General features: G+C 42.1%; 1 protein-coding gene across 1 annotated transcript in view; it reads left to right on the forward strand.

Annotated features, from left to right (window-relative positions):
* The window catches only part of LOC111840315 (LHFPL tetraspan subfamily member 4 protein-like), a 45723-nt gene extending 33180 nt beyond the window's left edge, over positions 1 to 12543 (forward strand). Inside the window, exon 3 of the mRNA XM_023804982.2 lies at positions 7631 to 12543. Within this exon, the coding sequence (XP_023660750.1) occupies positions 7631 to 7635 (5 nt within the window). The 3' untranslated portion in view covers positions 7636 to 12543. The remainder of the gene's footprint in view (positions 1 to 7630) is intronic.
* Positions 12544 to 13004: the final 461 nt, after the last annotated feature.

Here is a 13004-nt window from a genome sequence, read left to right on the forward strand (position 1 = left end):
CTACATGAGTTTTGGAAAGTCTAAAACTGTAATTTAATCATGAGATAATCGCACAGTAACCTTTAATTTTGTGCTGGAAAGTGAAGACATTTAGCATCAATAAATGCAACAACATAAAACACTGCAGCTACATTTTTTATTACCTATGGTATTTTCATTAAGTCTGACTTTCAGAAAATACATTTACACTAAAAAAAAGAGGTCTGAAAAAAATATGTAAATGTTAAGGAATACATTCTGTCTTAATTGAAAAGGTAGATTATTACATATTTTCTGTATAAATGTCCCCAGAGCCAATAATAAATAAGAATACCTGCAAGAAGCGATAAGGACAAGGGACATAAAGAAATAATTAGTCAAAAAAGTGCTCTGAAGCAAGAAGATGCTGGACTTACTTACTGTATGTAATTCTGATGAACATAACCTTAATGTAAGAGATTAATCTGGGTCTGAAGTGACTGAGTGGTACTACAGTACCTCACTAATCTAGACTGTAATTTCATTATACAAAGGAGCAAGCAGCACTGTAACAAAACAGGGACGTGTAAGCACTTTGACCAGATAGACTTTTAGCTAATGGTCAATATAAGTGCATTTTTAATAGCAATGAAATTTGAGATTGTCCAGCCTTGCAACAGGGTTATCTCTGAATCTTAAGTGTATTCTGGATCGTATGTGATGAGCATTCTATAACCAACAGGCCATATGACAAACCTCTATGAACCTACAGACACAAAAGTATTGGTTCCCTTCCACAATTACAATATTTCTTTCCATTGCATCTATACATGTTTATGAGCTCTTCTGTGTGTTTCTCTCCCTGCTTATTCCCACCGGTGCTCTGAATGGATACTTTAATAACAATGTCATCCACAGTTGACTGAAACAAAAACAAATAAAAAAAACACTCCATCAATAATTCCTCTGTTAATTATGACTCATTATACTTCCTCAGCCATATGGTATGCATTCTATTAAATATATGTAGCACCGACAAATGGTTAAAATGTTCAGGACTGCTGCATTACTTCACAACCTTTCTTGTTTGCAATAACAAACCAAACAAGTCTTAGTCATCATAAAACCATTAAGCCAAATGGATAGTTTCATGATTGGCAATGCAATACTTGGACCATACTATTGAATGTCTTAGATTTTTTTGCTATAATTACAATAATGACATACTACCTTATGTTATCTGTTCAAGCTCTCTAAATGAAGAACACAATCGTCATGTATTTCATACTGCATTATGGAGCTGGCCAAACGCATGGTCACATAGGAAGTGTTCTGCTAATAGGTGACCCAGGGCTGTTTTTAGCTGACATTTGTGTGCTGTGTCATGCCGTGTGGACACAACCGTAGCCTGATTTCCCTCTCAACTAGTGAAAATGCCAGCCCCATCTTATTTTAATAAATCTTGTCTCAGGACTACGGTTGCCACTATCGTCCCTTATAATATGGGACGCAGTATGTTCCAGTATGGAGACAAAGACAGGTTGATTTCAATCGACATAATACATAAATGCATCAACACAGGATAGTTCATGTCTCGAAAGTAAAAAATCAGACCAAGATTTTTTTTCTACCAATCAGTTGAGTATAAGGAGTCACACTTACAAACTACTCAACTGGTTGGTTGAAACAACATTTTGGTCTAGATTTTTGCTTTCTGAACCTGAACTATCCACCTCTTTTCATTTAGAGATTAAAAATAAGAGTGAAAGCCTGCCATTAAGCACCAAAGGCATGGCCTGTTTTTACCGGCATTTCTGCCACCACAGAAGACATCTGAAGACATTTTCGAAACCATTTCTATCAGACAGCTGTGATAATTGTTAAATGGTTGTTAATGGAAAGACAGTCTTTTGCATACAGTCTTTGCTTGCAATGTGTTCCTCTAGGTAGCCATTGTTTAATATAGATTTACAGAATTTCACCCTGCAAAGAAGGATACCAGTGCAAGTACAGCTCAGGAAGAGGATTTAAATATTATCAATAAGGGCCCTTCACTACAAGGAGTCCAGAAATAGAAATGTTAAAAATTAGTGGAAAAAAGAGTCTTTCTAAAACATACTTAAGCAATTAGACAATTATGAATAAGCACAATTTAATTTATTCAAAACTCATAGATTAAATGTCAGCTATAGTACAAGGGTCCTTTGCACTGATACACTTAATTTTCATGACTCATAATGTTACCCCAATATTAAATTATGGAAATGCTAATTGTTTATCTCTATGATACATATCAGTGTTTTGATTGTATGTTTTACATGTTTGACCCTCATAATTTTATTACTGCATCACAACAACCATCTGTCACATTGTGAGAAACGAAGGCAAAAAAAGGCAGGCATCAGGCAAAAAAAGAGGCTTTATTATCAAACAAGAGTAGGGAAACAAACAGGACCACAAGGGGACAAAATGGGAAGACTCAGGGATGAGCACAGGCAACAGGAGGACTGACGTTAATGACCGGACTGGGGAACACAGGACTGGGAAGCACATATATACAGGACTAATGAGGGACTGATACAATTCAGGTGTTAGCATTTACCACATTAGTATCAGGGATTACGAACAGGACTCAGCTGGGAAGAAAACAAGCAGATTCTGGTGGACCAGCAGCAACCCTTGCTGGTCATACCGGGGGATGGACAGGACAGGTCATAACATAATCCCCCTGCCAAAACAGGCATTCTGGACATGGGAGACTCCACTACGAACCGGATCGGACAGACGGAACCAAAGACAGGACAGAGCACAGCGAATCCGACAGGTTATATGGGACATATGGGATCAGAAACCGGACGGAAGGGACAGAGACCAAACCTCAATGGCACTGAGAAAACAAATACAAGACACAGGACCAGACAGGTGACATGGAGCAAAGCTGACCACAGAGCAGATACCAAGGCAAGACACAAGAGGCAAAACACAGAACAGGACACACAGGACTAGGGTCACAGAAAAGACAGGGGTTGGACAAGGGACCAGAAGGACAGCAGGAATGACAAGCACCACAACACATTCCAGGACAGGACAAACAAGTAGAGGGGCAACAGAGACACGGCGAAAATAAGAGGGAACCACAGGGGACACAGACCAAAATAGAGGTAGGACATAGTACTGGGACAGGAACCAAGGTGTGACCAGAGGAAGCTGGGAATGGCTAGGGGGTCTTCTGGACCCTGGGCAGATGGACGTTGACTCTGGGATGCAGAACCTGGGACTGGATCGGCCTAAGCCTCGGGCTGACGCAGGGGCCCATGGAATGGATCTCAGGGCAAGGCCCAGAGGGTTCTGCTCTAAGTCTTCCAAAAGGGCATCTTCCAGTTCAATCCCATCCAGCCAGGTGGTAGCTGTGGAGTAGGGTGTCGAGCTGGTGGTGGCTACGGAGTAGGTGGGCAGGGTGCCAGAGGCACTGGGTCAGGTAAGGCGGTAGCAATGGGCACAGCCAGCTTCCTCTTCTTTCTCCTTCGGCCAGAGCAGGGAGTTGCAGTGAAATGCAGAGAGCCAGTAGGCTGAGCAGCAGCGAGCTGCGGAAAACCTATGGGTGCGCGGCTATGAGCTGGGGAGAGCTGGAGGGCTGAATGGCTTCCCACTGTGGAGAGAATCTGTTGTTCCTAGGTAGCTCAAGTAACAAAGTAAAAACAAATTTTAAAAAATTATATTTAATTGAGGATTGAGGACAGTAAACTGCATCCAGCTCTGCAGATGGCCCTCCAACTTGCAGGGAAAAATTTGGGGGTTGGGTGGTGGGATTGGCACTCCAGCCACTGTAAAAATTTTCACCCAGCACCAAGACAGCAGAGAGGACTCTTTTCTGCTCTCAATGGGAGTGGCTCTGCTTCAGCCACCCACAGGAAGGCTGCACGCACCATGAAGGGGGTGGGGGGCTGGGGGTAGGGATGGGAGCCAATGGGGTCAAACCTTTTGGGTACTGGAACGCCTTGTCCCTCCGGCAAGATGACCATCTTCCCCTGCTGTTGGCGGAGCTTCATAAACTCTGCATTTCACTGGTGGCACTCTCTAATGTATGCTGTCCAAGGAGTGGTCAGATCTCTGTAGATCAGTATACCTATTATTAGTCTGGTCGTTCTGATGGGTCCCATTTTCCGGGAGTGGCTCTTGCTGTGGCAGATCGGCTCCTTTTGATGGTGTCCAATGTCACTCTTTTCAATGAGCATATTATGAGACAAAGATTAAGGCACTCTCCAGGTGTCTTGTCTGTTGTCTCAGCGTATGTACCGATCGTGGTGAGTGATACGCAGTGATCGAGTGATGTCTCGGTGAGGGAGACATTTTATTCGCAACTTTGCTTGGTGGTTGACAGGTGCCCACGAGGTGACACTCCCTTGGTCATAGGTGACTTCAGTGTGACCACTAACACTGACAGGGCGGGCTATGAGGACTGTGTTGGTCCCCACAGGTCTGGCAATTGTGGTGAAAATGCCAAAAGATCAGGGTCTGTGGGTTGATGGATCCTGGTTCCAGGGCCTTGAGCTGCATCGTTGAACTGGTGGTGCGGTGAAGGAAATCGATCACATTCTCATGGGCAGAAGCTGGTGGCACCTACTGTACAGAACTGCAGAATCTATAAAAGTGTCGAGTTTGTGACTTCTGACCAAAGACTTGTTGTTGTTGTTGAATATTTAGCTTGGGTCTGTGAGTCGCTGGACCCTGGTTCAAGAACCCTGAGCCACATTGCTGAACTTGGTATTCTAGCACTGCTGGTGTGGTGAAGAAAATCAGTCGCATTCTCATGGGCAGATGCTGGTGGTACCTACAAAACTGTATGTTCAACAAAAGTGCTGAGTTTGTGAATTCTGACTGAAGACTTTTTGTTGTTGATGATTTTGCTTTGGTCCATTCGGCTACCGCCTACTAGGAGAATGAAACCTTTCAAAAACCCGAAGGTTGCTGAGGATTATGCTGGCATTGCTGGTGTTTCCAGAAGGTGCTTTATCTCGCAGGGAACCCTAGACATTATTATGAGGAGTCGCAGCACATGGTTTGATGGCAACTCTGGCCTGTACCAGGAACTGAGAAGCATGACTGCGAGGGCTCTGAGGGCAGATAAGGAGGCGTTTGATAGAGGAATCTTCGGGCAAGTGACACACCATCTGTAGTCTAGTGACTCATGTCCTGCTTATAGAGGAATGAAAGCATTAAGCATTATCCAAATCTGTTCCTTGGAGAGTCACAGTCAGGGCAGGTGATGGAGCAGTAATAATGGATGACACTGCATTTGTGACCCACTGGATCATTAAAGCTGATCCTCTGGCTGTGAATCTCTGAGTTCAAGTTCTTGAGGCTGATCCTCCTTAGCTGTGAACCACCCAATCTCACTGAGATTGTATGGGTGGTGAACCAGCTCGGGTAGGGAAGACCACAGGGAGCTGTGGTATCTCAGGTGAATTTGGTGGTAACACTGTCTTCCTGGCGTTGCAAGCAATCTTTGCTTCTATTCTAGATACAAGCATCATCCCAACTTACTGGAAAACAGGACTAGTTGTCCTCATCTGAAAAGGGAAGGGTGATAGCTTGGATTGCGGCAACTACAGAGGGATAACACTGCTTTTAGTGACAGGAAAGGTCCATGATAGAGTCACAGGATCCACGATCACTTGCTCGCATACCAATGACTGGAGCAGTCTGGTTTACCAGCTGAGAAGTCTGCCCTCAACCGCATCCTGGCACTGAAGGTTCTCATCGAAAGCAAACACGAATATCAAAACGGTTTCTTCGGATTTTCATAAAGTGTTTGACTTTGCCCTGTAGGACATCCTGAGACTCTGCGTTCCTCCCAGTCAATTCTGGGTTTCATCAGGGGTGTGTTCTTGCTCCTACTCTGTTCAATGCGTGCATGGACTGGGTGCTGGACAGGGCTATGGGGTCCAGTGGCTGTGGGTCACCCGTTAGTGAGGAAAGATTCACAGTTCTTGACTCTACCAATGATGCTGTGACCTTTGCAGAGTCAGTGGCAATTTTTATGCTCTGATTGGAGCTCTCAAGAGACTTACAGTAGTGAGGAGTCTGAGTGTCTGGGTTTACAAGTGTCCCGGATGAAAAAAACCAAGATCCAGGCCTTTAGTGACCTCTTGGGCTCAGCTGTCAGCAGTGCGTCTGTCTGCTGAGAGAACGTCAGCCTCTGCAGAGAGAATGTTGAGTGGTTCACTTACCTTGGCATTGACATTCATGTCTCTGGTGACTCTTCCTATGTAGTCCATAGACTTTGGGAGAGAATGGGGGATCATGAGGAGTGTGTGACGCTTCTGATATCTTTGTGAGAAGCCATGGTCCAGGTCCTAATGCTCCCTGTCTTGCTGTTTGGATGTGAGACATAGATGACCAGCGATGAAGACTGGATTACTTTGGTACTGTGTTTCTTCAGAGAATCCTTGGGTACCACTGATTTGACTTTGTGTCGACTGAGCTGTCGCCCAGGGAGTCCCAAATGAGGCACATTATCTGCATTATGAGGGAGCGTCAGTTACGGCACTATGGCTGTGCGGCGCATTTCCCTGAGGGTGACCCGGCTCACAGGATCCTCGTTGCTGAGGACCAGACCAGGCCAAGGGGACACCCAGGTGGCTGCGGCAGATAGATGGCCATTTCTGGAGGGTGGGACGGGATCATATGGCGGCCTGAGGAGTCACCAACCAAGATCTTGAGGAGTTGGCGTCTCGAGTGGCATGCATTTGTTTTAATAAGGCATTACTCAAGGTATTGGATTTCATTCTGTATTCTGTTCATGTAGTTATTACTGACACAGTTAGGAGTCAGATCTAACTAACATGCAGAATATCACAGTGAGTTATGTAGGAGGATGCTATACATAAATATACAGAATATCATTTTTTATGCTCAGAAGCAAGAGTGTCTACTGTCAGCAATACAGAAGTTAATTATTTCTCAAGTAAACTATTTTATTTTTTGTCAGTTTTTTTCTACACTTTCTAAATATTATTGTTGCAACGTTTACACAATAGGAATGTTAAATATTCCTACATTTCAAGCAGTACTAATATTTTAAACATAATCACAGTCCTGCACAAAAATAATGCCACACTAAGTGTGGTGATGTTTTTATTCATAGCCATAATGCAGCAACAAATTTAGTGTCCTTTGTTATTTTATTGCTACATTTGGCTATTTTTGTAACCCTTGGCTATGCAACTGCATAAAGCGCCTTATCTTGCCAATAGCTGTATCATGACATTCACAGAGTACTAAGCTGACAAAATCTTGGTCTGGATTTGTTCTTTCTGGACCTGAACTGTGCACTTATGTATTTATGATGTCATGAGATGACACAACCAACTAAAAATCCTTTTGGTTTAGTGATTCAGTCAGTTTAACTGTCGAAATACTTTTCAATCACAATTTTGTAATTGTGAAGATTTTGACACTGCTGCCATACGTATCAATGTACAGACATGTTAGAAGGTTCATTGTACCTATGTCATCACATATTTAGAATACTCTTACATTCTCTCTTTATTCTGTAGCTGTCGTATGCTGCCAGCTCCTTCATCTGTGGCACAGCCAGCCTGCAATCATTGTAGTCACTGTGTCAGTAGTGGTTTCATGTTTAGTTTTATTCTTCTCTTTGCTTTCTTAGATTGAAATCCAGGACAGCAAAGACCCAAGGTTGGGAGGCCTCCTCTCTCAAACACGGCTCCTCTCTTCCTTTGGCCCCTCCCTCCACTCTTCAGGCTCCGCCCCAGTCTCATCTTGGAGGCTTACAAACAGCCATTTGTAATATAGAACTTGGAGTAAGTATTTTAAGATAAGGCAAGAACAGTCAGCCTAATTGTTTCTGCTTGGAGAAAAACAGAAAAGCGACATACAGCAGCAACTTTCTCTGACTACGACGAAAGTGGTGGTGACAACGGTGATTGCAATGACAACTTTGAAACACGTTACACTCTCCTGCAGCCGTGACGTTCTGTGGTATGTATTTCTGTATGTTTTTGATTTCATTTGGAGATACGGTCATTTCCAATATTCAAAAATAAGAAGAGAAGAGGAATCCTATGAGGTAATCAGTTGCCGTCACACGTCACAGATGCCTGGGTGCTACCTAAGAGACTTTCAGCAACCACTTCATTTTCTACAACAGAAGGTGGAGTTTTGGACACTTTAAAAATGAGAGACATTTCCCAATAGAAATTTCACTATTTAAAACATGTATAAAGTTGTAATAATGTCCTTACAAGAAACAGGGTAATTGTTTTCCGTCTCTGCATCTCATTTAGGTCATTTGATCAGACCAATGGACCAGAGTTTACAAGGCTGAGTTTTCTAAGGTAGTCAAACATACTGGTTTCTTTTCCATACAAAAAAAAATCACGCATACAACCACCCAGAGTATTGTCATCATTAGATCTGTTGGCTCCTAGACCAGCTCTGAATGAAGGGCGTCTTTTCAAAGAAAACCATGGTGAAGACTCTTCAAATCTACATCCTCTTTTCTTCAGCCCGACTAAATGTCCCCAGCAATTTGAGAGGTCATTGGATATGCTCCCAGAATCCCTTGCTCTCATCTGACTAATGTCAGCCATCTTGGTTCAGTTTCTCTTTGCCAGGGTATAGGTCTCAGAGGAAGCGGCCTGACAACAGCAAAAGGCCGTCCCTCATACATTTTTACCGGTTTAATCTGGCTTGTACATGTGATTGGTGAAGCCCTGCATGCTGCGAACAACTCAGGCCCTGATGTTCTGACCACCCTCAGCCTTGAACACGTGACAAGAGCAATGGATGCCCTGAAGTGCTCTCTCAGCGATTCAGTGGGAGACACGGAGGGCAGGCAGCCGCGCCACATGGATCGGCGCAGTGTCAACGTACCTCTCCTTTGTAAACTTCCTGTTTCCAGACTGACTGTGCTGTTTTGATTGGAAGCAACAGGTTGTTTGGTGATGGAGTGTAGGGTGTCTAGAGGGGTATGTGTGTTTGCAGTCAACTCAGTATTAACACCAAATGTGGTATGTTGACAACCAAAAACTGGGGATAGAAGCCAGTGACATGCATTTTGATAACTTCTGACAGTTTTGTATTGGTCTGGAATAGTAGTTATGCAAAATAATTAGCAAATGATTAAAACAATGTAATAATAATAGCGTTTTATGAATAAATAGATGCAAATTGTAATAAGGAAATTTGTTGCCAGCATTAGTATATAGTTTCCAGAATTTTGGCGATAATATATTTTGAAATTTAGAACTGTTCAGATCAACAAAATTGTGAGAATTGAATACTGCTGTATATGCTATACTAGAATTTTCTGGATTTTTACATTCATCTCAATAACCACACCTCTACAACAGGCTGGTTTCAAATTTGTTAATCATGGCGAAAATCTCAGGAAGCCATACTGTACACAACGGGACATAAATTTTGGTAATGGTGAGCAATAACAGTGAACGATAATGCTTCATTCGGCGCTGCTTCACGTTAACAGGATGTTGAGTCTGCACACATTATCGGCACAGGCAGCATAATTATCTGAGTGCTTTTCACCCAGATTTTTTCTTTTGCTCACTCCTGCAGGTACCTGCTGTGAACATGGCGGGGCTGACACTGCTTTGACAATTCGTAAACAAATTCACATTGAAAGCATCATTTTTCCTGATCTATCAGACTGCAATATCCCAAAATCTGTATCTCAGAAGTGAGTTTCTGCTTTGTTCCATCCATCATCCCAGTAAGTAGCCTGGTTAATTACTGATGTGGGATCCAGAGAGACATCAAATACGGCACTGGCTAGATCTCATCGGCGGCATCTAAGATATGCGAGAAAATGAGGCAGATAAATAGATTGCTAGGAGAGAGTGATTTCAAAAGTAGCCTGTGATTGCTCTTCTCAAACGATCACTTGAGGAATAAATCATCTGTTAATGTTTATTTACGAAAGACGCATTCGTCAGATGGGTTTGTGATGGATGAAATGTAGACAGCCACCTGTTTGTGTGGGTTGGTACTTTTGTGCAATGCAAGGTACTTGAATTACTTTGGAAAACATTCAGCTGTTTTAAATGTCTGTGTCACATGTAAATTATGTAAGTCCACCTTTGGATATGGTTGTTATCTAAGCTGAAAAACAACATATTCACTATTTGATGTCTAAAAGAGGTGATCACACATCAACACCAGGGAAGGTATTTTTCCATTTAGCATATATATTATATATATTTTTTTTACAAGTTAGCTTGTTCGTGTTCTTTTTAGGCCTCGACGTGATTGTCTTTATAAGCTATTGATGAAGATTTCAAGGTACCTTAAATTTGTATGAATACATGTTTGCACTGATAAACTATCACCAGCTCTGCTTGAAATGGGGGGCATCGACTCGCCACACATTACAGGAGTAACATTACCGTGGCCAAACAATAATAAAATGAAAATGAGAGAAGAAATCTTCTTCTTAGTGTTTATAAGTGTGAGTGTTCAGTGTTCAGATATGAAGCCTACGCTGTAGTTCTGGGGCAATATGGCACAGAAATCCCACACTACCCACTTCGATCTACACAGGATTTTCTGGGCAAGATGGAAGTTGCCTCTGCAAGCAGCAGGAGCCTCATTATGGGGCCTTGTGGCTTTCTTCTGGAAACCCTTGACTCCCTGCACAGGGTATCTGAGAAAGACTTTGGCTGCGTGGTAGGAAATCTCAGAGGATCCAGAGATGGTACATGTTTGGCCCAAGATCTATGTGCTGCGTGATGATCACCAGACCTACTGTATAACGTGTATATAATGTGCTGGTCTTGTTGTTGAAATGTTTTGTCAGGTCTCAGAGTTCCTAAGCCCACTTCAAAGGGCTGTGGTATTGATCTAAATGACCTGGTAAAAAAAGCTTGATATTATTTCCTTCATATCATTACGAGTATGTACCTTTTAAAAATAGACACTTCTTCTGAATGAGATATTTTAGAGCAAATGGACTTTTTGCATAACAGGTTCCACCATTATAGATTTTTGAAGTATGAAATATAAGAAGTGCCATATCTTCATCATTATGTTCTCCATAATTAGCTTGGATAGTAAGAGATCATGTAATGTTTCTTGTGTCAGAAGTACAAACAACTAAACAACTGGACTATTTTTAAGTAAAAGAAACATCAAAACGATGGTCAAGAGAAAATGAGCAAAAAACAGACTGAAACCCTGTAACCTTCGAATATCAAAGAAATGTAAACACTATTATATATTGTATCTCAACACGCATATATGTCTGGTCGCCAACTCTGAGACCCTGGAGCACATGTTTCTCTGGTGATGCATGAGTGATAATATATTTTGGAACTTAGAATTATCCTGATCAACAAAATGGTAAAAATTGAATACTGCTGCTTTGCAAGAGCACATTTCTAGCAATCTGATTGCACAAATGCATTAATTGTAACTACTCAGACGTTACTGTAAATACATAAACACAGTAGTCAATTTTACAATAAATTGTCATGGGTACCATTTAGCACCATCTAGTGAGCCTGAGTGAGTAAGGTATTCTCTGGAGCATCTGTGGGTCTTCGGGGACCCACAGGCCGTCGACGTTTTTGCTCCCCCTCAGAACATTGCCAGACAGACCACAGTTTTGCTTCCAGTTGCAGGTCCCCGAGGACTGGATTGAAAAGCACTACTCTGTAGGCTTTAGGAAGGGGTATGTGCCAGAGCCACAGGAGGGACTGGACCAGGGTAATACTGTACCTGCCTTTCACTTGGTTGAGTTTCCCGGTACCTCCTAAGCGACTATGAGCGTGCAGCTGTGCGTTTGGTACTGTTTTTGCAGGGAGCAGGAGTCTGAGACAGACCGCTAAAGCAGACACGTCTGAGCTGAGTGGGTCCGTAGCTCTTCATCACTGTTCAACACACTGTAAATTCTGATTCCCTTATCAGAAGCCAATTTTAAATGTGCCGAAGGAGTTATCAAAACTGTGCAATTGTCTTTTTTCATTTAAAGTATGCGCATTGCATTTCCTTTTTTTTAAATTAATTTGATTTAACTGATTATGCATTTAGCACATTTAGAGAGTAAGGTGTGATGTCATGAAAAGTGAATGTTTATGCAAGACTGTCACCCGAGGAGGTGAGATGTAACATGAGTGTGCTCAAAGAGTAAACTCCTTTGTGTTGCTTTTCATGCTGTTCCAAGGCCAAGAGCAAGTTAATTTATGTTGATATTGGTTTATACATGCGGTAACAATGTCAAAGATACCAGGGAGCTAATTTGTCACTATTGCAGTTTTTCACAATAATTGACAAAAAAGTAATTATTGATTTTAATCTTTAAATCTCTTTACCATGAGGTTAAAAACTCCAAACTAGTAGCTTTCGCCTGGGTGAATAATATTGTAGCATTTTTTTGAATACCTTTTTGCATTTATGATTCCAGGGAATATTCCCTGGGATAATACAGTGTGAAGCGCTGGTTTGCTAGGAGCTTCAATCCACTGAAATTTCCAGGTCAACTGCATGAATGTGTCAACCTTCCAACACTGAAATGCCATGTCTTGGGATTTTCATTCAAAAAGTCAAATAAAAAAGGTTGGACTTGAAAGGAAATATGCGTCATTCCTTTTGTGCTGTCCGGGGTATCAAGGGGCTTAACTTACAGCCCTTGGCAAATCAGCACTCTGTATACTCTTCAGCTACACTTAGTACTTCAAGCAGAGGCAGTTATAACCATAGCTGGGCCACCAAATGTCCAGTTATAATGTCGTCTGCGTTTGCTGTGTAAATTATAAGTAATGAATCATATGTCAGATGGTCTGAAAGCTTTTAATAAACAAATAAACAAACAAACAAATAAATAACTGAGAACGGATGTGCAAAAGGGCTAAGCTGCCTCCAAACTAGAGGCTTGAACTGTTAACTGGAGTGAAAAGAGATTGTTCGTGACCTTAGAGTCTGTCACTGGTTCACTGTTTAGTCCTATTCTAAAAGAACAGGATGACGCCATACCCAGCTGGACAGATCAGGAAGATATTAAAAGCATG

The sequence above is a fragment of the Paramormyrops kingsleyae genome, chromosome 6 (genome assembly GCF_048594095.1).
Source record: "Paramormyrops kingsleyae isolate MSU_618 chromosome 6, PKINGS_0.4, whole genome shotgun sequence".
Taxonomy (NCBI): Eukaryota; Metazoa; Chordata; class Actinopteri; order Osteoglossiformes; family Mormyridae; genus Paramormyrops; species Paramormyrops kingsleyae.